This window comes from Lacerta agilis, chromosome 3 (genome assembly GCF_009819535.1).
Source record: "Lacerta agilis isolate rLacAgi1 chromosome 3, rLacAgi1.pri, whole genome shotgun sequence".
Taxonomy (NCBI): domain Eukaryota; kingdom Metazoa; phylum Chordata; class Lepidosauria; order Squamata; family Lacertidae; genus Lacerta; species Lacerta agilis.
The window spans coordinates 54,865,454-54,892,884 of NC_046314.1; the positions used below are offsets into that span (position 1 = coordinate 54,865,454).

Sequence of the window (27,431 nt, forward strand, 5' to 3'; positions counted from 1 at the left end):
AGAGCTGAGCTTCATATTTATTTTGGCCCTGAGTTGTATAGATCATAGGTTCTAACATGAAACTCTAAAAAGAAAAGGGTAGTGGGAAGCAAAAGGAAGAGCTGGCTGCAGCGATTTTTAAAAACAAGATTATGTTAAGTGCAAAAGCATTAAATTTGTATAAATGCTCTACCATTTTCATATCCACCCTTCTGGCGCTGATTAGTCCAATTGAAGAGATATATAGTTGAACTACACTGTTTGTAATTTTTAATCTAGAAACATCAAAACACTTAATTCTTAGAAATCACTGAAGATTCTGCTTGATTTCACTATGTAATATATGCGGTGTCCTTGTGGAAATCTTATAAAAATAAGCAGCTGAGAGACTAGGTTTTGTGTGTGTGAGGAAAAAAAACCTAGTTACTTTTTAAAAGCATACACTTGAGAGCTGAACTATAGCAGAGCTACACTCATCATTGCCCTTCATGACCCGGATCACATTCTTGCTAGGATGTTTCACCTTTGATAGCACAGGTGTTAACAGCTCTCTACAGTGTGAAGACCCCAAACAGAAAGCAAAAGTGAGTAGAGGAATTAGATATTTCTCCTGTGGGAAGTTTCACAAACTGTTACTCACATCAGATGCCCATTAATTCCCCCCTTTCCATATTATTACACTGGAATTGTTATTTGCTCTTATTTCCTTTTTCTGTGTTTCAAAACTCTGTAATAATTTCCATTCTAAAAAACAATAACAAGGCTTAATTCTGATACCTTGTAGGTAACATGGGTGGGGGGGGGACAGCCAAAAGAAAAGAATGAAATAATGAAATGTAATTCCAACACTTATTTGCTATTATGTGATGTATTTTTGTGTTTGTATATTGTAAACCGTCCTGTGATCCTTGAATGAAGGGCAGTATAGAAATTTAAATAATAATAATAATGATGATGTTGTTGTTGATGATGACAACACCACCTTTCAAAGTTGGTGCACAGGGATAGGATGAGATAAAAATCTGGCCCACTGGGCCAAAAAATATTTGCTACCCCTGGATTATGGGAATGCATGCCAAAGGTGGTTAGCACATGACTTAGCAGATGCTGAACTACAATTTCCACCACCCCTGACATTTGACCATGTTGGCTGGGGCTGCTGGGCACTGTAGTCCAACAGCATCTAGCAGGGCTAATGTAGCTGCAGGCCTTTTATCCACCTCCTGAATCAATTTATATCAGACACTCAGATACCTGTGACTGGATTCCCCATCTCTTTAAATCTGAGTACAATATTGGCTCGAATATAAGCCACACTTTTTACCCGAATTCCGACTGTGAAAAGTTAAAGTGCAGCTAATATTTGCGACCTTACAGAAAGCCCGATATCACTGCTGAAACAAACAAACAGTTAGCCCTCCCTTAACTCTATAACTCCTGCTGAAGCCCTGGCGAACAGGGGTGGCAGGTGGCTGGCGGCCGGCCGGCGGTGCCAATGCCTCGCACTTCCCACTGTGCACCTCCACTGTCGTTCAGGTGGGGGGTGCTGCCTGGTGCTTGGAATGGCAGGCAGTGGGACAGCGAGTGCCGGTGGGGGCTGCTGCACGGCTGCCACCATGCGATCCCCCCCTTGCCTGCCCTGCCACTGTTAATAGAGCAGGGGGGTGCCTGCCTGGTACGGTGTGAGGTGAGCTGTGCCCCCCCTGCAGAATGTCTCTTCTTGCTCGGCCAGCCCCCCTGCTGTTAGCGAGTGGGGAGGGTGCCTACCCGGCACGGGAGGGGGGGGCAGTCGGCGGCGGGTGGCCTGGCTGGGCCACTGCCGGCACTGGCCTGAGCAAACCACCTACAAGCTGCACCTTGTAGGGCTGGCCTTAGGCAGCTCTCCATCATTTCCCAGTGCACCGTGTGGGTCCTCTAGGGCCATAATTTTTTGCTTGGACCACGTGGTCTCCGCCATGTATTGTCTTTTTTTCTTTTCCCCCTCTTGAATTTTAAAGGTGCGGCTTATATTTGGGCCAGTATGGCAAGTAAGAGCATTGGGTGGGAAGCTGATGAAGAACATAGTACTGGAGGAGTGAAAGTTTAACTCCTTTTTTATGTTGGAGAACTGTATTGCTAAATTCAGAGCAATATGATTCACTTATTGTTTGGGGATGTGCAAATTAGGTAGGTTTGCATTAAATTTTCAACCAAACAGATTTTGTCCCTCATCCTTCCTTATCTCAGTAAGACTTAGGCTGGATCTACACAGACCTTTTAAACATTGTTAGAACAATATTAGATATATCGCTCTAAAACGTCACAGGGCATACTGGTAAATAAAAAAATGTTCCTACCTTGTTTTGTCGGTAACAACGCAGTTTCCCTATTGCAGGGTCCTTTGTAGCACCCTCTGGTGTCACATTTTAATAATGCATTATTAATGTGTCCATTAAGTTATGAAAATCCTTCCTTAATCCTTCCTTAACATTATAAACCATGAAACAAAATAGGAAATTCTTTCCAGTAGCACCTTAGAGACCAACTGAGTTTGTTCTTGGTATGAGCTTTCGTGTGCATGCACACTTCTTCAGATACACTGAAACAGAAGTCACCAGATCCTTAATCTGGAAAGAATTTCCTATTTTGTTTCGACTATGGCAGACCAACACGGCTACCCACCTGTAATTATAAACCATGAGTGTAGATCTGCCCTTAGTCTCAATCATGATTAAATTTAGCTAAACTGGAGTGTGTGTGTGTGTGTGTGTGTGTGTGTGTGAGAGAGAGAGAGAGAGAGAGAGAGAGAGAGAGAGATATGCTACCTAAGCCAAATGCATGATTTAAATTTCAGATATGAATGTGAAATATCCTTATTTTTATTCTTGGCCAAATCCAAATACACAGCCCTACTGAAGTATAAAATTGAGTGCATATGATCAGCATCACTTTATTCTGCTGTTACACTGATTTGCAATGGATACAATCCAAAACAAAGTTAAGCATGCTTAGTTCTGTATTGCATTGTGGCCAACCGAGTCAAGACTCTAACCCCAAATTCAAAGCAATACTATGTTGTGATACTGCAAATATGTAAATCCTTCAGGCAGCCTCTGTAAGCAGAGGCCTATGAGATGAGAAACTGGAACTAATCAGGTCAGACACTTCTAATGCCTATATAATAATACATACAGTGTTAGCATTTTTCCCTTCCATTTCTTAGTCTCTGAATTTCCTCCTGCCAAATTCTTTCCGTGCCTTGCTAAGCAACATATTAATTCCAGCTGCTCCATTAAAATCATTAAGTGGAAATTATTGTTACTTTTTAGAATGAGAACTATAAACATACACATATCCCTTTCTGCATAATCCAATAATATTGTAGACCTCAGTTGATTTCACTTTATATAACCCATTAATAGCACACAGCAGCATCAAAAGCGACAGATTGTAAGATTACTCTAGCATTGTGTTCACTCCCCAGCAGTTACAGAGCCACAAAAAGAAAGGGCCATTTCTCATAAAATCATTAGTAATTTCATCAATATTCCTTGTCTGTGATACTCACAGGGAGGGAAATATGCTCAGTCCATACAAAACATTGTTATCAAATGATTGCAGAATGCTTACATAACCTCCATGCATATATGTCCCCAAACTCAAAAATAAAGCTTACATCTTAATGTCCAAAGTCACAAACGCTGTCTGGGTGGTGTCATAGAATCATAGAATCATAGAATCGGAAGAGACCACAAGGGCCATCCAGTCCAACCCCCTGCCAAGCAGGAAACACCATCAAAGCATTCCTGACAGATGGCTGTCAAGCCTCTGCTTAAAGACCTCCAAAGAAGGAGACTCCACCACACTCCTTGGTAGCAAATTCCACTGCCACTGATCAACCTTTTCAAACCCAGCATCCATTTTCAGCTTTAACCTGTAACCCACTTTCTCCCCTTTTTAGTTTTAATCTCTCTGTCTTTCTCCTTCTCTCACATGTTTGCCTCTCTGTTGTCTAAAGCAACAAATAGAAAAGAAAATGAAGGTGGTGCCACAGGTGTAGCGCCGCATTGGGCTATCCTTTGTGGCACTTAGGTGTCTCAACCAAATCCCCCCCCCCCCAAGTCAGGTATGTTTTCATAATTTGGAGTTAACCCATGGCACACTTGGCAAAAGCCCAACCACACCTCATCTAGATGCTTCTTGGGGCACATTGAGTGAAGCTGAGCTACACTGACAGAGCCTGAGTGCAATGTGCTTGTGGATCAATGGAATAAGAAATGGGTCCTCAGACCACAGAAAAACAATTGGAATGGTAAAGCAGGGCTGTCCAATGTTTCATACCAAGAGGGCTGCAAAAGTACTTCGACATGGAGCCTGTGGTCCACAGATTGAATAATTTTTTCTTGTCGTGTGTGGGGCAGGGGAGCGAGGCCAAAATTTAATGCCCCCCCAACTCATCTTGCCTTCCCAAAGTAAGGTAAGCAAGGCACTGGGCTTTGGAAAGGATATATGAGGCTCTGGCAGGGCCCTAGAGCTCTCCCACCTTCCCAAAGCTTGGAAAGTGTTAACTAAGCTTTTGGAGGTAGATGTTAGGGCTTTAGGACCCCATTGGAGCCCTCAGGCCTCCTTCCCAAAGTCCAGGGTCTCATTTAGGTTTTGGGAAGGCAGTGTGAGGGCTGCAGAGGGGGTGGCATCAAATGTTGCCAAGGGCTGCCAAAAAGGCCTTGAGGGCTGCATGTGGCTCTCGGGTCATGTGTTGGACTGCCTTGGTACAAAGAGACAGGAAGAGAAAGGTAGTAGGCATAACAACAACGGAAGTATGGCAGGGCATGAAAATAGGAGAGAGTGAAGAAGACACAGAAAATGGGTGGAGCGGAGCAAGCCTGCCTCTGAGGATACCCTAAGAAAGCTTTAATAGTGTCAGTAAAATTCTGCATCCTGATTTTTTTACTGGCAATTTACTCTTCCAAGCAGGCTTGCATTTAATTTCCAATTTAATTCTTTCTATAAAGGAAAGGTAGCTTTCGGCAGCACAGTCCAGGTTTGTATTTTTTTTACTAAACAAACTCTGCATGTATACAAAGTTTGAGAAGAGTAGTCTCCAAAGCAGGTTCTACAGAAGGAAAAGGAAAGTTGCAGTAAAAGTCACTAGCAGCAATATACATTTTATCAATTTAATTCTAGAAAAGCCTTCATCGTTCTCCTGGAATATAGATGTGATAAATATGTTAATGGAAGATTTTGATGATTGAGTTTGTAAAACTACAAAGCCAGAAAGAAATTACTATTTGCTTTTCTAAATTAAAAAAAATATAAATTCAAATCAAATCATGAATAGGAAGGTGGAAAAAAGCTAGCTGAAGATGATCAGAGAGACATAGCGCTTAAACTCTCTCAGACTGGAGGCAGAAGATTTCAGAACACTGAAGGTGGTATGGTACAGAGATCAGCTGCCACATAATTCCAAGGAATTTGGGGGCTCTTTGTTATGTTAGACTAACCACAGGTTGTTGCTGTAGTGAATATGGCCTGTCTCTTTAATAACCAAGCCTAGGTAAAGGTAAAGGGACCCCTGACCATTATGTCCAGTCGCGGACGACTGGGGTTGCAGCACTCATCTTGCTTTATTGGCCGAGGGAGCCAGCGTACAGCTTCCGGGTCATGTGGCCAGCATGACTAAGCTGCTTCTGGAGAACCAGAGCAGCGCACGGAAATGCCGCTTACCTTCCCACCGGAGCAGTACCTATTTATCTACTTGCACTTGATGTGCTTTCAAACTGCTAGGTGGGCAGGAGCTGGGACTGAACAACGGGAGCTCACCCCGTCGTAAGGATTCGGAACCGCCAACCTTCTGATCGGCAAGCCCTAGGCTCTGTGGTTTAACCCACAGTGCCACCTGCGTCCCCCAATAACCAAGCCTAGTCTGTGATAGAATGTCCCCTCCCTAGGTGTGCTGGCTTTCATAGCGGAATGAGAACTAGTTGGAACCTTAGTTTTGGCTACTTGCCAAGTCCTTATTACACTTATTGAAGTTATCCTCACTCCAAACCCACAGCTGCAATATCCAAACTTGGCCAAAGTTAGTGAAAACTAGCCAACTTCAAAATAAAGGGTTCAGATAAACTGAAACAAAATGAAGTGTCTGGTATCTTCATAGCAACACCAGAAGAGGAGTAGCAGACACAAGAGCTAGGGTTAGTAAGGTGCCTTGTAAACAATGGTTTCGCATTATGATGCATGAGGCCACTGTTGCTTTAAGTGTATGAAGTCTTTCAGGTATGTACTTAATGTACTCAGTCTCCAACCCCGCTGTGACCAGTAATACAGTTGTGGTCACATCTTGTTTGAGTATCTTGGCATTTATCTTCACAGGTTCTGGGCAGTGTTACCCCCTTCTTCTCACGGTTAATAAAGCCCTTCTATTTTGAACGAGCAAAATGGCTTTTCTCATCAGCCATAGCTGAAACGAATGGTGCACAGCTTTTTCTTTTCACAAGATTTCATTATACAAAACATAACATACACACAAAAGGTGTGACACCATCTATGTATGTTCTCTCTCCCCCCCCCCCCCCCGGTCCATCATCATGTCACAACCCAGCACAGATTATTTTCTGACGCAACAAATAAGTCATAAAGATTTCTCTTTTTACCTGAAAGGAAGCAAGATAACACATCTTTCCCCTTTGCTCTTTGCTGTTATACTTACTTGTACTAGTTCAGTCATTTTCCCCTGTTGAATGCACAATTCCTTTCCAGTACTAGGACACATATATTCCTCTTTGTTTTAAATACCTCCCTTGTGCATTTCTGACAGGCAGAGTCTTTTATCCAAAAGGTGGGCTGTAGTGGAGTCTTTTATATCTAGTTTTAAAGGAACATCCAAACTACAATTTATACATCTGTACAATCCCCTGCTGTTTCAAAGAGGATCTTCTGACTTCTATGCCAGGCAGTATTTCACTGCTTGAAAAGAGGCCTTGGGATTTTCCTATAAGCTAGCAAGGCGATAATTTCCATGCCATTTGGAAGTCATATAGTTCCCTGATATCTGCAGTCTGAAAATAGAGGCAATGTGCCATCAAATCTACACAATTAACAGGCACAGCATTTTTTTAGCAGTGGATCCTGAAAAGTCTACAACAATATAGTTACATGCTCCAGAGTTCCCCAACTTCCAGTGGCAGTGCTTATTTGGGTGTCCTTTAGAGGAGAGAGCACCGGGGACTTAACAGCGTTCTTGTGATGTTTTGTTTATTTACTAATATGCAAGTAGAGCATGGGCAGAGCATGCATATTCCTGCCACTATCCCACATCAGATCAGCAGAAAGAAATACTTGCTCCTCCAAACCCAGGTACCTTCAGCTCTCACCCTCTCCACCCCACCCCCAGTCTCATGGGCTCTGTTCCCAAACACCTGCTTCTTCATGCACAAAAAGCTCAGGAGGAAAGTGTATCAATTTTCAAATTATCTGTGTTCAAATTCTGTTAGCCTCTCCCATTCAAAGCACTCAAGAGTGATCCAGCTATTTTGTAACCATTAACTCTCATTGAGGAAGCCTCCACCATCCACTCTGGGCTATTAACCAGCAGCACTGCCTGACAAAAGAAATCAGAAAAATAAGCTGGCCAGCAGCAGACATTAGCAATGTTATCAGCCAATAGATATCACAAACAAGGAAGCCATCTGATATAAAGAAACTTACTCCAAAGCCCATTTTCCATTGCAGTGGGCAGACATTTTCTAATTCCAACTCTTAAACGGCCCTTTCTTAGGGCAATACTCTCCACCTATTTTACATTAAGGGTAGCCCATCAGAACATGTCCCCGATACAAAATATAGCCCAGAAACTGGCATTAAATATTTCTGAAGTTCCCTTTTTCAAATAGAGCAGAGGCGTGATAGGCTCTAGCTGCCAGGATGCTGGGTGTAAGAGAATTGCCAGTGTGAAATCAAAGAGCCGAGAGTTTCCTGTAGGGAATTAATAACAGATGTAAAAAAGAGTTGATAACAGAACGAATGTGACTAAAACAGGCTTAAATGAACATTTAGATAATGTTAACTGATGTAGCTGTGAGTCTCGAGACATTTGACAGCCAGGAGTTAATTTGAATAGCTAAATTAAAAGGATGCCCTGAAGGGATACAAGAGTGTACTATTGAAAAATATCAAAAATACTTAGAAGAGAACTCCTGAGGAAGAAGTAGTAAGTGTACACTATAACACTTAGGCACAACACTCACTATATCTACTACAGTTAGTTGTGGAGTTTTGCTTTGAGGTGGGGTGGGGGGCAATTGTCTACCTATGCCAGTGCCAGAACAAAGGAGAATTAAATGAGGACTGGGGAAGAACAAGCAGGCCAACCTTTACTTATAACTTAGGGTTGCCACACATCCGGTAAAACTCGGACGTGTCCTCTTTTGGGGGGCCAACATGTCCATCCAGCCGGATTTTTATGTTTTAAAGGAAATGTCCAGGTTTGACTTGTTTTGGGAGGGTATGCATGTGCAAAGTTCAGGAGGGTGCTGTGCCCCAGAAGTGGAGGTGCTGCAGCAGAGGAAGTAGGAGAGGAACAAGTAGGAGCTGGAGTCCTACCTCTGCTCAGGCTGGCAGAAGCTTGGGCTCTGCATGCCGTGGTCATTGCCATCCTGAACTGAGGAAAGAGGTGTGTGGGCACAGTGGTAGCCCCATACACCTATGCACCTCTTTCCCCAGCTTGGGCTGGCAGCAGTTCGGGCTGCCCTCTTTTTTGCTCTTCAAGATATAGCAACCGTATTATAGCTTTAAAATAAAGGACTACTAAAGACAAAGAATAAAGAGATGGATAGGTCAGGTTTATCAAACAGCACCCTTCATTTCATCTCACTCCAGATGTGGGCCTTAAAAAAATGTTGCCTTATTTATTTTATGGTTCACTGAATTGTCTTCATTGTAAACCATTGTAAACTATTGTGGAATCGAAGGGTGGCACCTACATTTTTTAATAAATAAATAATAACTGCCGCTTGGTTCTGTTCCATTCTGCAATTCTCTTCGTAGCAGTATAGCAGGGTTGAGCTGTCTGAGATCCGGACAGCAGCTGAGGTGTGTCGTGCATACACTGTGAAGGGCAAATGATGGGCACTGGGATAGCACCTAGGTACCTGTAGCTTCTCTCACCTGACATCTTTGCTCATTCAAGACTGTTGTTTGCATAAATGATGGGCTTGAGATAATTACTCCTTAAAAACATCATTCTGGTTAAATGCTGCTGTTGTGGGTATTCTGTTTTTCTTCTTGTTGTTGCTTTCTATATTTAATGTTGTATGTATGGCTTCCCCAGAGAGGCTTGCCTGGCCCCTACAATATTCTCTCTTATTTGCCAGGTGAAGACTTTCCTCTTCCCCCTGGAGCTTTCAATAGCCTTTATTTGAATGAGTGTTAAAGTTGCCCACATGAGCTTTGTATTGTTGTTTATTTGCTACTACTTTACAGTGGTGCCTTGGTTTTCGAACGTCTCCGTTGATGAGCATTTCGGTTTTCGAAGTCTCCATTGATGAACATTTCGGTTTTCAAATGCCTTAAATCCAAAAGTACCGGTAAATGTTTCAGTTTTCCAACACACCTAGGAAGTCGAACATGCCACGCGGCTTCCGCTGAGTGCAAGATCCTGAGGCCTAGCTGTCGGCTATTGAGTTTTCGATTTTTGAACATTTCAGAACTCAAATGGTCTTCCAGATCGGATTAACTTCAAAAACTGAGGTTCTACTGAATTTGTTTCAAAATACTGTTTTAAAAGTTTTATATTGTTAGGAACAATCATTTTATTATTTTGTTGGTAAACATTGCTTGATGTTTTTAAATTTGACATGCTGTTGGATAGGTAGTATAAAAGTAGAACTTAAATAAATTAAAAAATTGTATTTTTTGTGTGTGGGGGGGAGAAATCAGAGATTAATGTGGAAGAAGGATGGAAGGGCCTTATGAATGAATACGTTCACATTACATGGCTCAGATATCAATTGATCTGCCCATCCCTGCTCTTCAGGTACTATCACCTGAGGTGAATTCAGAAATATCTTCCATTTTAAGCCATCTGCTCTCACTGTAAAATGTCCCACTTCAACATCTCTAGAAAAATGAGCAGGGGAAAAGAGAGACTGTATTCAAACCGATTAAGAATGGAACCCAGAAATTCATGACAAAAGAAAATATCAAGGTATTAAGTTATTGACAAATAATGTGCAAGTGGTATTCTTTTGTAGAGTCATAAGTGAAGAACCTTAATTCATCATGGATTTGACATTAACTAACTACGCTGTCAATCCAAGCACTCATTACAGTTGGATCTGACTTCAGAGGTAGTTGCTTCATTGGTTGATCAGACACAGAGAGGCTGGTTTTAAATGGAGTATCTATGATGTGTGTCTGTGAATGTACAAATTGAAAGGCAATCCAACTCTGGCCTTCTGGCCCAGAACTGATTAATAGTTTGTGTGACTCTAATTAAAACTGTAAATGCTGCATGATTCATAACAAAATAATAAGAACCATCAACGTTAAAAAAACAAAAACTGGCAGAATGGGAATTTTTTTACTGGATTAGATGATGAGGATTTTAGCCATATTATTCAAATGTCCCAGATATTAGGGGTCATAGCTGAAAAGAGGGGCATGCACCCTTTAGTCCCTCCTCCTGTTCAGAATAATCCAGAGTGGCCCTATATATAAAGCAACAATAAGCTAACAACCATAGAAATATCACCTGAATATCTTGAGCTATTAACATGCCTTTGTCAAGCCCAAACTCTGGGCAGGTCTTGCAAGTTAAGGCATACCCACAATATGATAGTTGTGTTCACAGAAATTTGATAGCAAACCCCATAACAATAGCACAGCAACCATACCATTAATTCAACTATTTTGGTCTCCATTATCTCACACTTACAGTGTAAGTTTAAAGCTAGAAACGTTGAAATCCAGGACATGCATGGCTGTTTTCCTTGACTGGATTCTTTAATATGAAATACAGTGTGGGCAAATTGAAATAAAGCACCAGTACATTCGGTGTTTTGAATCCTTGTTCCTCCAATCCACTTTCAGTGCCCTATTTTGTAGATAACTGCACAATACTGTTACTGTTTTTACTACCATCATCAGACAATAACAGCTGTAGTCATTTCCCCTGGTAGCTTCAACAGGGACACTTGGTATGAAAAAACACAACTCTATGTGCTCCAGCTAGTGGAGTTACACTTCAACACGTCGTTTGTATGTAAAAACTATGGAGTAATTATTTCAATGGGAGCTTTTTATTAGCATCTTAGTGGCATCGCTTTGTCGCAGACTGGCACTCACATTTTGTTCAGCCTTATTTCACATACCAGCTGTGATTTTAGCAGTTTCTATAGACTCGTTTAAAGTTAGATTCAGCTCTGTGAAGACAGTTGCCATAAGGCAGAAGCGCCACTTAATTCCCACTTAGCTTCTCAAAATAACTCATAGGGGAATCTTTTCTTTCTTCTGTGTGCAAGTTAAACTCTTGCTTTGGCTAATAGATGTTAGATGTGTGCTTTAAAGTAAGAATAATGCGCCCTTTGCTGAACAGAGTTGTGACACCTCTGTATAAACCCATTGACAACCCAATCTCTTTTAAGATTAAAAGAGAAGGAGGGGGAGAGAAAGAAAGATAATATGGCTCTGCTGAATTCTTTGGAACTCTCACAATTCAGGGGGATGATGGAATGGTACTCTGGAAGCCATCACGTCTGTTAAGAGAAGACTGCCTTTCACCTATTGGTTTGCTACTGTAGTTTTTCTTATAAGGTGGAAAGGGTGATGATGAAAGGATACAAGGGTTTGCAGGCAGGGACAGTGGATAGATGTGAAAAGATCATATAACTACATGGTGATAAGGAATGGTTTTATCTTTTAGGTTCATGTTCATTGAAACTGGGAATACACTTTCTAAATTAGTAGTAAAAACCAGTAGGTGGTGGCATGGTAGAGGCCGTCACTCACCTGACCCCTGGTCGGTTGCATCACTGTTGCTTAATGAGAGGTAGAGGGGGAGGGGGGAGGAGATGGCAAAGTCACTGTGGTGCAAACACACCAGTGAGAGCACTAGATTGGTTCTGCTGGTGTGTTTGCATCTCATCAACCCTACTGCCACCTATATCTCCATGTTCTAGGACCTTTCCTGGTACTGATGTCAAGATGACTGGTTGTTAATTGCCTGGGCTTTCTTCTTTCCCCTTTTGGAAGATGGGGACTGCATTTGCCACCTCCAGTCTGCTGGGACTTCGCTTGTTCTCCAAGAATTCTCAAAGATTATAGACAGAGGCTCTAGATTACATCTGCAAGCTCCTCTAGTACCCTTGGGTGCAGCTCATCAGGTCCTGGAGATTTGAATTCTTTAAAGTAGCTAGGTGTTCCTTTACCACCTCTATTCCTATTTGGGACTTCAGCTCCCTCTTTGCATCGTTTATTCAGTTATCAGCAGGATGGGCACTGTTTTCCTTTTGGGTGAAGCAGAGGCAAAGTAGGAGTTGAACAGTTCCACCTTCTCTCTGTCACCCTAAAGCATTTCTCTTTCTTCTCCGTGCAGAGGACCTACTACTTAGTTGTTTTCCTCTTGCTTCAAACATAGCTGAATAAACCTTTATTTTTTAACCTCTCTTGCAAGCCTTAGCTCATTCTGAGCTGTGGCCCACCTGAGCTTCTCCCTGTACCTGTTGGCTACTCTTGGCTTCTCTTCCTTTGTGATTTCCCCTTTCTTATGCATGCCCTTCTTCCTGAATGCAGGCAGGCAGAAGGCAACCAAGGAAAGAAGGAATGAAGCATAGGATTGCAGCAAGTTTAGGAAATGACACAGGGAAGGCTAGAATCTGACTATTGAGCAGACAACCCAGACCTATTTAAAATGAGGAGATGTCAGAAGAACTTATGGGCTGTTGATTTGCAGGTTTATTTTAGGGGGTTCGCACTGAACCCCAGAAATGACTGTTTTGGAGATTTTCTTCATAGGCATTGATGAGATGAAACAGTGTGTTCCGTTTTTTTAATTGTAATGAAGAAGGTTGCCTATGAACACTGAAGTATGTACTGCATTTCTTGCTTTAGAGATAGAATGTAAACAAACTTAAATATTAATGAAATTGATGCATGGTTTGTGAAAGCAGCTTCCCCCCCCCCCCCGAATATACAGATACTAAAGCAAATAGATATGTAAGGAGGGGATTTATGGAGCACTCAGCTTCACTGCTGGTAAACATGTTGAATTTCAGAATAATGTCACTGTCAGTGAACTCTTTTGTTGTGTCAAAGCAAACTTTAATTGCTTCATTTACACTCAAGGAAAACATTGCACTCCTGCTACGGTTCTGATTTATCTTTGTTGAAAGACCACATGCAAATCATATCATGGGGTCGAGACAAGCTTCATTTGAATATAAAAGATTAATGTTTTGATTATTGTTTTTCATTGTACACAAGTAAAATGGAAGTACTCCATTCACATTTCTGCAAATTAACCCCGTTAAGCTACTCACCCACCATTTACAATGGCACAAAGCTATATTTTATTCTTACTTTTGTGAATTTTGGGCCTGAATCTACCTATTCAAAATAATTGTGTGATACAGTTATATTGGGACTTTCCATTTTTAAAGGTGGTGGTGGTGATGTCAATAACTCTGTGTACTAAGTGTCAAACTGGATGTGACACTAAATGTATCATTAACAACTATGTCAGGCTTCTTAGAAATCTAATAGCTTGTTTGTGGACACCTTCCCCAATTTTTATATGGTCTACAGCACATGGAGAAAGAAAGTTTAAACCTTCCCTCTCCTTCTCCATTTCCATGAAAACCTCTCCCTGTGCTACTATTAAGCTTAGAGTTCCCTATGAAGATTCTCCCCATCCTTTGCCTATTATCATTTTAAAAAATTAAAAATAACATTGTGAACATTATAGCATTAACTATTGCTTGCCTTCTTCTAACAAGCTACACGCTGAAGCTATGGTTTGTTGTTGACTTGTGAACCATGGTTTGTTTTACCTATAGCAGGCATAGGCAAACTCGGCCCTCCAGATGTTTTGGGACTAAAATTCCCATCATCCCTGACCACTGATCCTGTTAGCTAGGGATCATGGTAGTCCCAGAACATCTGGAGGGCCGAGTTTGCCTATGCTTGACCTATAGCTTGGTACTACAAGTGAACACAGCACCCTTCCTTAACCTTATTTATTTATTTATTTATTTTATTAGATTTCTATACCACCCTTCATCCAAAGATCACAGGGCAGATTGCAATACAAAAATACATACCATAGAAACAAACAATAACCCCCATCTCAATTTAAAAGGCGATAAATTTGCTAATTAACCAAAGGATAAGAGGAATGTTCTTGCCTGGCACCTAAAGATATTTAATGAAGGTGCCAGGTGAACCTCCTTGGGTGAGCAACCACATAAAAGGCCCGTTCTCATGTTGTCACCCTCCAGATCTCTCACGGAGGAGGCACATGAAGAAGGGCCTCAGCTGATGATTGCACGATCCTGGTTGGTTCATACTTGTAATATAACTGGGAGTCTACCAGAGCATAGACGACAGAAGTTAGGCTATTCCTGTACAGATAGGGGCACATCTGGGTCACCAGCCGAAGCTAATGGAAGGCACTGCATGACACCGAGACCACCTGAGCCTCAATTGACAGCAAAGGATCCGGAAGTACCCCCAAGCTGCATACCTGCTCATTCAGAGTGAGTATAACTCCATCAAGAGCAGGCAACTTCTCTTCCATCTGGTCTAGGAAATCACTCACTATACAGTTCCTTAGTCATATCAGGATTGAGCTTCATTTTATTGGCTCTCATCCAGTCCATTACTGAGGCAAGACAAGGGTCCAGCACAACCACTGCCACATTTGCAATAGAAGTAGAGCTGTACAATATGCTGTCAGCATATTGCTGACAATGTAGTCCAAAACTCTGGATGACCCCACTTAGCAGTTTTCTGCAGATGTTAAACAGCATGAGAGATAATATTAAACCCTGAGGAAACCCATATTGAAGGCTCCACAAGGCTGAAGAGCACTCCCCAGGCATCACCCTCTGGAAATGACCATGCAAGAAGGAGCAGAATCACGGCAAAGAAGTGCCACACATGCATAACATGGACAGCTGCTCCAGAAGTATACTGTAGTCAATGGTATCGAAAGTCTCACAGAGCTACAGTTTCCGGATGAAGCTCAGAGAAGGAGGGAAATAAAGAGAGAGACAAAACGCTTCTTTGTAACATTACATCAGAAAATGTATCCAGTGCTACTGAGTTGGTTGCAGTTGGTTGTGTGTTGTACATTTTATGAAAACGGAATAAAAATATTCTAAAAACTAAATGCTTATTTCCTTTAAAAATATATTAGCAGTTTAAATGGCAACACTGTCACAGAATTGCATAACTGCAATTATTAACTGCAATTATAACTGCAAAAAGTTGCCTGCATTCTTGGACTCTCCTTGGATGCATGGACACAGATTCTCCTTGGGCTATGGGACTGTCACAACGCTCTCCTGTGCTTCAGAATTCACCTCTGAACCACTGGCTGCCAACGATGTATTTGGTGTTATATTTAATGCTGTCTTTGGGAATCTAGCACATCAAAAGCAAGAGTTATGTCCTAGCCTTCCTCCTCATTTTTTTTTCTGAAGTCCAGATTAGCCTTAAATGTTAGCCTTGGAAATAAATAGAGCTTTAAACATAAAAGTGAACAGTCCAAAAATATCAGTCTCTTTCTGTGTCAAAACTAATTGTTAGCTACAGATTGTGAGAATAAGGCTGGGCTAGAGGGAAAAGGAATGAAGGGGTATAGCCTTCTGTAGGGAGTGGAACAGCAGACACAAAAAGGTTAATCATGATTGAGGTCTCTTGTATTAAAACTAAATGAAATATCTGTTGTCAGTCTATGACACTTTTTTGTTTGTTTTCTTAATATAAGGAACACACAGGTGATACCGTAATTTGTTTTGTAAGAACTTACTGTGATGTGTATGTAACCACATGCAAACCCATTTACTTTCACCTGCAACATCTAACTATGCAACGGGACAATTTTTACTGTACATATGATAATGCCAACATCTTCCCATGAAATTACATGCACACTCAATGAAGGAGTAGAAGAGCTTCTGTAGGTACCCAATGAAACCTACTGCAAACCATCATTTATTTAACTTCCCAGACAGTGGAATTTAATTTGTTTAGGTCATAACCCATGAAAAGATTGACTCTGAAGCTTGATTAACATGTTACCCCATATCTGTCTCTGAGTAGGAGAAGACATGGTCAGGGGTCAGCAACACCATTCGGATCCCCTGAGCTGTTGTGATCCCAGTCACAACAGACCTCTTACTGTTACCTGCTCAACAGCAAGAGTTAGTTTTCAAACACACAGTAATCAAAACAAGCCATAAATTGTAAAGAACATTTTGTGCAATTATAGGGGAAAAACAGTTTATAATCCAGGGCTGAGTTGCCCATTTTAATACTCCCAATAATATTTTAAATTTTTTATCCATGCAAATCTGAAACTCCAGTTTTACCAGATTTAATATATCCTTTTAAATCTTTAGCCATGTGATGCAAATACACTCTTACCATAACATATCCAGTATGTAAAATGTTTTCTCACTAAATATAATTACATAGACTTAATTCCTTTATCACCACTTTTTTCTTTTCTTTTTTTACACTTACAGGTAGTCAAGGGCATAAACCATTCTTCACCAACCTGGTATCATCCAGATGTTTGGGATTGATGGTCACATATAGAACAGTCACACTAGCTACGGTTGATGAGAGCTAGTCCAAAACATCTGGAGGGTACCAGGTTGGCAAAAGCTGGCAAGGCCCTTTGAGAAGCGCTACAGCTCAGTAGCAGAGCACAATTTCAGTCTTTTGATTTACGTTTCGAGGTAAAAGAATTTTGGGTAGCAGAACTGGAAAAGGTCTCTGCTTAAGGCTTCAAAAACCATTTTCAATTTGAAGAGACAGGAAAGGGTTGGATGTACCACGTAATACTGTAAGTCACCCAGGGTGGCTGGGGAAATCCAGCCAGATGGACGGGGTATAAATAATAAAATTAATTAAATTAAATTATATTATTATTATTATTATTATTATTATTATTATTATTAGAATGGGAACTGGGTTACTGTTTTATGCCCAATATCTAGCTATGGATGTATAAAAGACACAACATTCTTCTTACCTTTCTAGGTCCTGGTGTACTGCAAGCACTTTGGGTCGGTACAGTGAGAAAATATGCCTTGGACTCTTCGACTTTATGGGTTTTAGGAGGTCTGGGAGGTGGGTTTGTGGCTTGATTTTCATATTTTCTCATCATGTAATACTGTTCTTCTGTAATCTCTTCCACAATAGACTTTGTTGGGAAACACACAATATCTTCTGCATGTTTGCTCAGCAACTGGAAGGACATATTTAAACGATGCACAGGAGCTTCCCAGATTTCTGTGGGGTTGTTGAAAGTGCTGATTAACAAGTATGAATCTGTTATTTTTTCTTCAAGCTGCAGACATGGTATACCAGCCAAAATGTCCTCTTGGATGGAAAGATCCCTTAAGGAGACTTTGACTTTAAATGGAAAACGGAAATATTTGCAAAGCTCCAGAAGTTCATACTGTTTCTTGTCATGGACAAGTTCAACAAAGCCCCCTTCCATGCACATTGGAAGAAGTATACTCTTGTGGGTTTCGTTTGGTGATAGAATTTGTTCACAGGCCAAAGCATTCTCTACTTCCTTCTTCCCTGGAGCAACAACTTCACTTAGTTGGCACTGTGGAATTAAAAATTGGTTTCCAATAGAAACAGAAGACAGCCCTTCATAAGGTGACTCAAAAGCTTTGGTAGCTACAACATGAAGCTTCTCCTTGACACTCCTTGCTATTTCTAGGTCATAGGCAGTTGGAAACTCCCGTGGTCTTCTTTTGAACTTCCCTTTATAGCTGGTGGGAATTAAAAAGTGCCTTTTATAGGAATCACCTTTGATCTCAGATGCTAAGATTCGTGTTGCCTGGGACTTTTTGTAAATGACTATTTCTCTACCAGGACACAAAAAATTATATGATTGCTTATTTCTGGCAGAGCCTTCAATTACCGCAACAACGATAGGAAATTCATTGCACGTCCTTTCCAAAATATCTTCCATGGACAATGGCTGAAGGAAACTGTGAATATTGTAACAGTCAGTGACGTCTTTGACTTCAACATCTAAATCCGAAAGGAAGTAAACAGTCTCTTTTTGAACTGAAAAGAGATAAAATTTGGGTTAACTGATATTGTTGTGCAAAGGTCTACTATGTAAAAATACAAATTTATTCTACATATACATTAGTAGTTTCAGGAGGCTCTCAGTGTATTAACTGTATAATCCCTTTAATGATTTCAGCTCAAAACTTTATATATATAATGCTACGGGGTTAAGAATGACCCAGGAGCCCAGCCTTGAGGCACAAATACAGGGGTGCCAACTTGAATACAATATTGGGGGGCTGGTACACCACCCTGCATAATCACATGACACAGTACCCTCCCTTTGAATGACAATGCCCATCAACTTTGGGGTACCTTCAAGTATTTTAGGGGGGCAGAAGGGACCCCTAGGAGTTGGCTCCTATGCACCCATATGAAAGTGCCAGATTAAACCCTGTGGCAGATTAAATCCTAGGCAGTCGAAATCTCGGGGTGGGGGTTGGGCTTGTGCATGTGTTCTAGTGGGATAACATTGAACTAAGAAAGCTTGACTGTAATTTTCTTTCAAGATCAAATCAATTTTATTTTGATCTGTTGTCGTGGAGCCCCTAAAAGGCTGGTGCCTACGCTGCCTGTTTAATAATCTGGCACTGGGTGGCCAAAGTGATTCAGAGTGTGGACTGGCAGCTCAGGGGCTTAGACTGCAAAGGGATGCAGTCAGTAGTTGAAGGCAAGGGACAAGATGACACATCAGAGAAGGATGGGCTGCCTAGAACTAAGGAGCTTCTGACTGATTTTGCCACTCTGCTGTGGGAGAGGGAGAGCAGGAGGAACTGAAGTTTGGTGCCTGCTGAATCAGTGCCTGTGGAGGTGCCAGAAAAAGGGTAGCAGCAGGAAGAACTGGAGGTGTGTGAGAACATGCAGGAAAAGCTGAGAGCATGTGTGCAGAGGAGCAGCCAGAAGAGAAGCAGGCTTCTGCTGAATTGGGTGAGATAAACTGCTCAAGATGGGGGGGGCAGTCTTTAAGCAGGCTCCAGCAGCCAGGGTCACCCAGGGTCTCATGGGTTTGGGGGGCAAGAGCCACTAGGTCTGATAGGTGTTAGAACTTAACCAATGCTTGGAATGTTAAAATTGGTTGCTAGACAGTAGATTTAGCAAAGTGTTAAAATACAGGCCGAACTAGCTTCCTGTATTCCGGAAATCACCTGGGAAACCAGCCATTTACCAAAGACAAAGGAAAGGTAATGAGCCATTAGAAAAGCCAGAGAGAGGGGACTCTGTGCCAGGTGGGAAATTGGAGGAGCCCTTCTCTCAGCTCTGATTTAGTTTGAGCTTTGAGTTAGTGAGCCCACTCTAAGCAACATTGCTGAGGCTTACAAGATTGGCATGGTTATTGCAAATCCACATTTTCTGTAAGCTTTGCACTTGGGTTGATGTGAAGAAGTAGCATTGCTGCTCTGGATATCAGCTAAGAATTGATTAGTCCCTCTTAACAGCAGCTGTTTTATTTACAGAATGTGTGCCATGTTAGATACAGCCATGTCACGCGTATATATAGTATTTCAAAGAAGATGTGGGAATTCATTTTTCACAGTTCAGAAAGCAAATCGCTATCACATGAAAGTGAGTTGCTCCTAAACAGCACATTGTAGAAGTTGTTTAGAAAATATTCTCTGCAATTTCTATGTTGAATGCACAGTGAAACACATGGATATTATTGGAAATAGGAAAGCTAGCGAAGCGTATGTTAGGACACAGGGCTGTGAAACAATATTATTGTATCTGACAAATAGGTGAAACTTAAATTTAAGGCCTAGGCCCTGCTACTCAATTTTGGTGAAAAGCTGAATAAAAACCTTGATCTAAAACCAGAATTGCATATTTATAAACCTTTGGGCTCTGTGAAGCAAACCAGTACTGTATCTTTCAAAAACCCACTTCCTTCCCCTCTTGAAACTCTCTGGATGTGTGTGTCTGCCTCTTTCCTGTTGACCTCTTCTGTCACCATGGCCTAGACTGCGTTGTAGGCAAACTGAATATTGCTGTTCTGTAAATGTCTTGGTTCCTTTGCCTGATTTCCTAATTCAGAAAGACATAATTTATGGGAGCTGTTCTACGTCAGAATGAATGCAAGTCAGAGACCTTTTGTTGCCTGAGGCATCCCCACCACCACATTACACATTTAAAAGCCAACCAGACAGACAGCTGGATCTTACTTCAACACATGGGATGGGACAGTGTTTTCCACCACATCTGAGAACAGCAGTAAGAACATAAGAAAAGCCTGCTGGATGAGGCCAATGGCCCATCTAGTCCAGGCCAGTCATACCTTGTGTTGCGTATGCTCTGTGTTCCGTACATTCGAGTTATGTACCTCCGCAATCCGGAAGTCCTCCATGGAGCACGCATGACGCATGAGTGCGCAGAAGTGCAAAACCCTGCAAACTTCCGTTTTTGGGGTTTTTTTTGTTCGTTCGCGTTACGTACGCCTGGGTTACATGGTGCAATCCGGAACGGATCACATACGTAACGCAGGGTACCACTGTATCCTGTTCTCACAGTGCCCAACCAGATGAGTTGGGGATTCCAGCAAGCAGGACCTGAACAGTCGAGCTCAGGGAATACAAGGCCATGTGGCACTCACAGCTCTGTCCTCCAACACTTCATTGCCACTCACAGTCCTCCAGCATCTGCCACCTGAGGCAGCTACCTCACTCTGTCTAATGGTAGGGCTCTACCATGGTTTAACATTGGTTACAACTCATGCAGGACCGGCGCTAGGGCTTCTTGCGCCCTAGGCGAACCACCTTCTGGTGCCCCCCCGCCAAAGCAGCAGTTTCTCCGCTGTAGCCGCCCGCCCCCTGCCAAAGCTTTAGCAGAGAAGCTGCTGCTAGCCCCAGGGCCATCTCAGGCACACCTGCCGCCGTGGCGCAGCGATCCTTCTGGCGCCCCCATGCATCCGGGGTGTCCGGGGGAGAGTGCAGGCGGCCCAAGCACCCGGCCACCCGTGGGGCCGCACGGCTTCCCCCCGCTCGCTGTGCTCGAAGACAGGGCTGGGCGGCTGGCTCGCAGCCCGCCCGGGAGCAGCATGGGTGGCAGCGGTGTGCCGCCGGCGCGCGAGCACCCGCCCGCCCACCTGCCCGTGGGGGCGGGTTGGGGAGGGGGTGCCCGGTAGGCGCCCGGTATGCCGGCAGGCTCGCGGAGGCGCCCCTGGGGGGCCGGCACTCTGGCGCACCGCGCCACCAGCCCCAATGAATGAGATGGGGCTGGCTAGCCCGTCCCGCCCAAGCCTGGCCAGCGCAAAACCATGAGCCCCGGTTTAGGTAATATGCAAAGCCAAAACATGGCTTGGCTTGGCTTATCAGAGCACAGCAGCAGAATGACTGATGAGTGGGGAGTAGCAAAGAGCTCATGGCCTCCCCTCTAGGAGTCCATATGTTTCATAGAATCATAGAGTTGGAAGGTACCCCAAGGGTCATCCTGCATTGCAGCAATGCAGGAATTTACTTAGTATTATATGTGGAGCAGGACAGTGAAGCCTGCAGCATGGAATGGAAAATGTCTAATAGCATGATGTCAGGATGTCCTTCACATTATGGATCAATAGCCACATGGTTTAATGTCACCTGAACTTGGTGCCTAAAAGGAAGCAAGTGAGGCACACAGCAGTTATTAAGCCTGAATGTATTACTACATGACAGCACCTTTCAGGAATGATACAGGAACAAGTTTTCCTATATATTTTCTGCACATCATAGGTTCTCCCTTTTCTTCCTTGTGCACCTTTATTTACAACTCCACAGCCACCCTCTATGTTTCCATATTAATTTGAGAATTGTGGCTCTTATGATCCCCACCAATACATAAGAACAGCCTTCTGGACCAGAGTAGTGACCCATCTGTTCCAGCATCCTGTTCTTTCAGTGGCTGACCAGGTACTTGCAGGGAACCTGCAAGCCAGATATGAGCACAATATCATTCTACCTACCTGTGACTCCCAGCAATTGGTATCCAGAGGCACAATGCCTCTGACAGTGAAGGTAGCCATTGACAGGCTCCATGAATTTGTCTATAAGAAAATATCTAAAAGAAAACTCTAGCACCAAAGCTCATGGTCAAACATTTAAGAATAGAAAAGGGCAAAGGAGGGTGGGGGAAAGCTACACAGAGGGAACAGAAAAGCTATAAAAGAATGAGCACCAAGGAGAGAAGCTTTTCTGAGAGCATAAGAAAGTCACTTTAAAAGATCCATAGAACTCCTGTGAATTTTTTAAAAAAGACCTTACTTATATCTACTTCAGACATTTAATTTTTTAAAAATAAAAATAGACCTTTGTTACATGTTCAAAAAGGACTTGTCCCCATTGGGTTAAGGAAAAGAAGGTGGGAGGGATATCCACATCACTGCTTCCCCTCAAAAATGAACAATGGATCAAAGTAAGCCATACGTATAATCGTCATTTATTCAAATTGTTTTAGGTCTATCAGGAGGAAGACTAGGTTAGAACTCTTCTTCCTGACATCTAGTTTTTCATTCTCAGCACACACTTTTGCAGTTTTCCAGTTTTGTGCAAATTCAAGGAATCAAAAGATATATAAGGCTAAGCTCCTCCATTCAGGAGCACACCTGAAATAGTTAAGAACATGCCTGGAAAATAAATGAAAGCAATTGTAAATTCTCAGTACAAACTTTTTACGTGGTGCTGAATTTTAAAATGTAGTTTACTTGTGCAGTTTTCTGGTTTTGTGCAAATCTGAGGGTTATGCTCTTCCATTCAGGAGTGTGCCGGAAATAAGAGCATAGCCAGAAAAGAAGCAAAAGCACTTTAAGAGAAGTAGCAGGAAGTAATGATTGATCCACCCACCTAAAAACACCAAAACAAATTGTCTGAGACCTTGAGTGAAGAATTTGCAGCCTAATTTCCCCCAAGTTATTGGACTATCCCAATATCAGGTATTTTCAGGGCAGAAGCATCAAGATTGGTGCTCTTTGAAGGTAACTTTGAATGGTCCACGCAAATTAAATGAGGATGCAAACAGCTGCAAACACACAGTAAATTCTGATATCGACAGTACCAGAAGCTGTATACACACCATAGCTTTAAGGCACATTTCCTGGGAACTGTGGTTTGCTCCCTACAAAGCTAAAATTTCCAGAGCTACAATTTCCAGCCCCCTACAGTTCTCAGGATTCTTTGAAACAACATTTGAAACTGATCTGTAAATCTTTTAGTTTCACTTTTGAGTAGCCTACAGTATGGTGTTAATCAGGCAGAGATAGTTGACTAAGATAGTAATTAACTTACATTTCATCACTGCTTGTACTTCATATATTGGTGTCAGAACAATGCAGCCATCAAAATCCACAGGAAGCAAGCTGGTGGGGTTCCTAGCTTTGCAGATATGAGTAAATGTCACACTCCGACTTCTGCTCTTTGGGATTTTCCATTTGGCAATCTCTTTCAGGGTATAAGTCTGGTCATCTTCCCATTCATAGAAATCACCTTCTTGTGAAATTGGCAATAGAAAGGCATGGAGTTGGCCATCCCTCATTAATCCACAGTGTACAGTCAATATCCCATTGCTGACTTCCACAGAGTTGAATATGATCTTCTCACCCCATTTGATGGTCAGGTTTTCTACTTTTATATCCTTAGAGCAATAGAAGCAGGGATGTTGCAGTTGTGTTGATCCAATCAAAACTTTTTTCACAATTTCTTCAACGCTAACATATGGTGTTTTATCAGCCACTATTCTGCAAAGACCTTCAAAGGAACATTTTTATTCAAGAAAGGTGCCTTGAAATGTTGCAGACATAAAAAAGTATCCAATACTTAACATTTGTAGTTATAATTTCCATAGGTACCCAAGACATTGGTTTGGGGATGAAAACAAATTCATAAAATAATAAGCTCGTAAAATGTTTGCAGTTCAAATTGCTAACATAATCATAGGTATCATCTGAACTCAGGATGTTTGTATAAAACCAGGGAAATGACATTTTAAAAATGATAACTACCTTTCAAAAAGCCGTCTGTATTATTTCTCTTCTTATGTATGTCATTTGTGTGTGTGGTGTGTCTACTTCTCTCTGTGTGAATAATTTGTGCTAAGGGGGGAAAAGTGGATTGTAGCATGTTTTCATGTGTGTGTGTTTTTAAATTGTATCTAGCAGCAATCTATGTTTGTGTAAGTATATACTGGTAATCTTTCATCTCCAGGGCCGGATTTAGGTTTGATGAGACCCTAAGCTACTGAAGGTAATGGGGCCTTTTATATGCCCAGCTGTCCTTTGTCAGCAACAAATTGTTGCTGTTTTTTGTGTTGAATATATGCTATATGGTAATTTAGGGACCTTATAGGTATCTGAAGCCATTTGCTACTGTTGCTGCATGTTTTATTCTATTTGTTTTTTATCTTATATTTTGGAAATGTAGATCCAGTTCTTTTCCCCTTTACATTTTTGGGCCCCCCCCCAAGAGATTGGGGCCCTAAGCTATAGCTTGTTTGAGGTAAAGGTAAAGGGACCCCTGACCATTAGGTCCAGTCGCGGATGATTCTGGGGTTGCAGCGCTCATCTCGCTTTATTGACCAAGGGAGCCAGTGTACAACTTCCGGGTCATGTGGCCAGGATGACTAAGCCGCTTCTGGCGTACCAGAGCAGTGCACAGAAACGCTGTTTACTTTCCCGCCGGAGCGGTACCTATTTATCTACTTGCTCTTTGACGTGCTTTCAAACTGCTAGGTTGGCAGGAGCAGGGACCGAGCAACGGGAGCTCACCCCGTTGCGGGGATTTGAACTGCCGACCTTCTGATCGGCAAGCCCTAGGCTCTGTGGTTTAGACCACAGTGCCACCCACTTTTATTTTTATGTTTAGCTTATACATAAATTCGTCACATATATATCTTCAGTTGTTTTCTTGGGTGCTAAAGAGTTCTTCTCCCCCCCCTTCCCTTGTTTGATGGGAAGTGTTTGATGGCCTGCGGAAAGGGAAGCACTTTGATGGGAGGCAAAGGTGAGTGACAAGTGTTTGGTGGGTTATGGGTACTCTGATTGCAGCAATGGCTCAGAAGAGGGCTGAGCCAGTTTACTCTTATTGTTAGAAGGAAAAGAGGAACTAGCCTTGGGATTCAAGAAAATAATTGTGTGTTAGCACAAGAAGACTCTCCCCCTCTGCACACGCCCTGCTGCAGAGGGTTTGGTGAAACCGTAGAATAAATTTCAGGGGTGCATTGGGGGGGGGGAGAGATGGGGATAAAGTTCTATCCGCAAAAATAGAAATCCTTGTGCTGTTGGAACAATTTGCTTAGTGATATGAAGAATACAAGCTATAGCTTTTGGGAGCATGGAACAATACTGGCAGATTATGGCCTATGATTCATATTAATTATCCTTTTAATGGACACTATATTAATTTGCATGATCAGATCTAATACAGAAGTAAAAAAAAAGTGGGGAGAAGAAAATGATGGATAGCCAAACTACTAGCATGAATTCTGTGCTTAGGCAGTAGACCCACCTGGTTGTTCAGCTGTAATTGCAACATTGAAATATTACTAGATATAGCAGCTTCTGCAACTGCAGTACCTAAAGGGCATCTTTATTTCCATGTTAATCATACCCATTGGGATTGTTTTGTTAGAGCTATAACAGAAAGAAAATGTTCAGTACATATGTACATTTGGGTAGAGTGGTTTTCTCTTAGAGGAAGATTCGGGGGGAAGTTTAGAGAACATAGCAGTGGGATTTAATTTAGCTTTGCAATTAAACTATAACTTATGACTCAGCTGCACCATAACATCTCTTTTGAAGCATCTCTAACTGGAGTTGCATGTTGCAGAGAAGCTGACACTGAATGCACCCATTTCTTGTCTTCTCCTCTCTCTGTGTTACAAATGGTACAGAAGCTACTCTGGACTACACACATAGCGAGAAGAAAAATTGGCAATGTGATAATGACTTGTATTTTATTGCATTACACATCTCATAGAGGCAGAGAAAGGCAGATGATGTAGGTGATTTTAATGCCAACCTCATATTTTGCTTAGCATGCAGTTCAATCAGTATACTGTTGAAATTATAATGAGTTTATTTGTTTTTGTAATCCACCATTTGTGTACAGTTATGGTTGGGTTATTGGTTTAACATTTTGTTTTTGTTGCATTTACATTTTGTGATTTTTATTATTTTGGTGTACAGCACTTCATGCATCATGCATGAAAAAAGAAATAGCACATGGTTTCCCCTATTTGTAAAGGATAATTTTGGACAACATTAAATGAAACAAAGGGTGTTAATCAAGTTTATTGTTTATTTTATGATGTGGGACATTTAACTGTATAGGTCATGAAATGATCTATTATACAAACTTGTTTTGCTTTAGTGTTTTTCTTTTACTTAAGAGACATAATTGTGCACATTTTGTCCGTCTCTGATATACGATTGAGTAGAAAGTACCACTAACTGAAGTGCCTTCATTATAGCCTCAAGCACGTTGCAAATGAAACTTACTGAAATAAGTACTACAGAAGTGTCTAATTCTGTTTTATTTACTTTTTTGATTTCCTTATCTAACCAGAAAATATTCAAACTGTACCTGGAAAATTTAAAGGTAGCTCAACTGTAGTGGAGCAGAAGCTAGCATCATCTTCACTTTCACAGTTGCTTGCCAGGACTTTCTTAACTTTTAATCCAACAACTTTAATCACATCTCCAGTTGACAAGCAGCATTCATGCCCACACTTTTCATAAATCGAACCTAAAGGAGAACATAAAGACAAACACAAATGTTTTATGGATTCTTCATAGCAGTTTACAAGCATTCTTGGTTACTATTCCCCTCCTAGATTCCTTGTAGTTTGGTTTACACCTTGCAGCCCATCTCCCCTTTTGGGTGGGGTTAAATCACATAACAGCAATTTCATGCTGTGCCATTATAGAAGAGTGTGAGGTCCTGTGCAGCAAACCTCCTACTTCAAAAGATGTTACTTTTGTTTTTTAAATGTATTTTATTGATTTTCAAATGTAAAACAACAATAAGAAAGATCAGTTCCTAATAAGCAACAATCAAGTCAGCATACAAAGCCTTGAGAAAAAAAATGGAAGATTAGCAGAAAGTTCCATTACTTACGTTCTGATAAAAGTAATCAAATAAATACGTAATTCCATAATGTTTCTTGTTACTATGTTCAAAGATCTAACTTTTTGTGATAAG

The 27,431-nt window shown here is 41.7% G+C and overlaps 1 protein-coding gene across 1 annotated transcript in view; it reads right to left on the minus strand.

Moving 5' to 3' along the window:
• Positions 1–27,431, minus strand: part of THEMIS (thymocyte selection associated) — a 56,541-nt gene that overhangs the window by 16,771 nt on the left and 12,339 nt on the right. Inside the window, exons 2-4 of the mRNA XM_033143750.1 lie at positions 26,814–26,975; positions 23,523–23,981; positions 17,216–18,270 (exon numbers count right to left, since the gene is read on the minus strand). Coding sequence (XP_032999641.1) covers positions 17,216–18,270; positions 23,523–23,981; positions 26,814–26,975 — 1,676 coding nt within the window. The remainder of the gene's footprint in view (positions 1–17,215; positions 18,271–23,522; positions 23,982–26,813; positions 26,976–27,431) is intronic.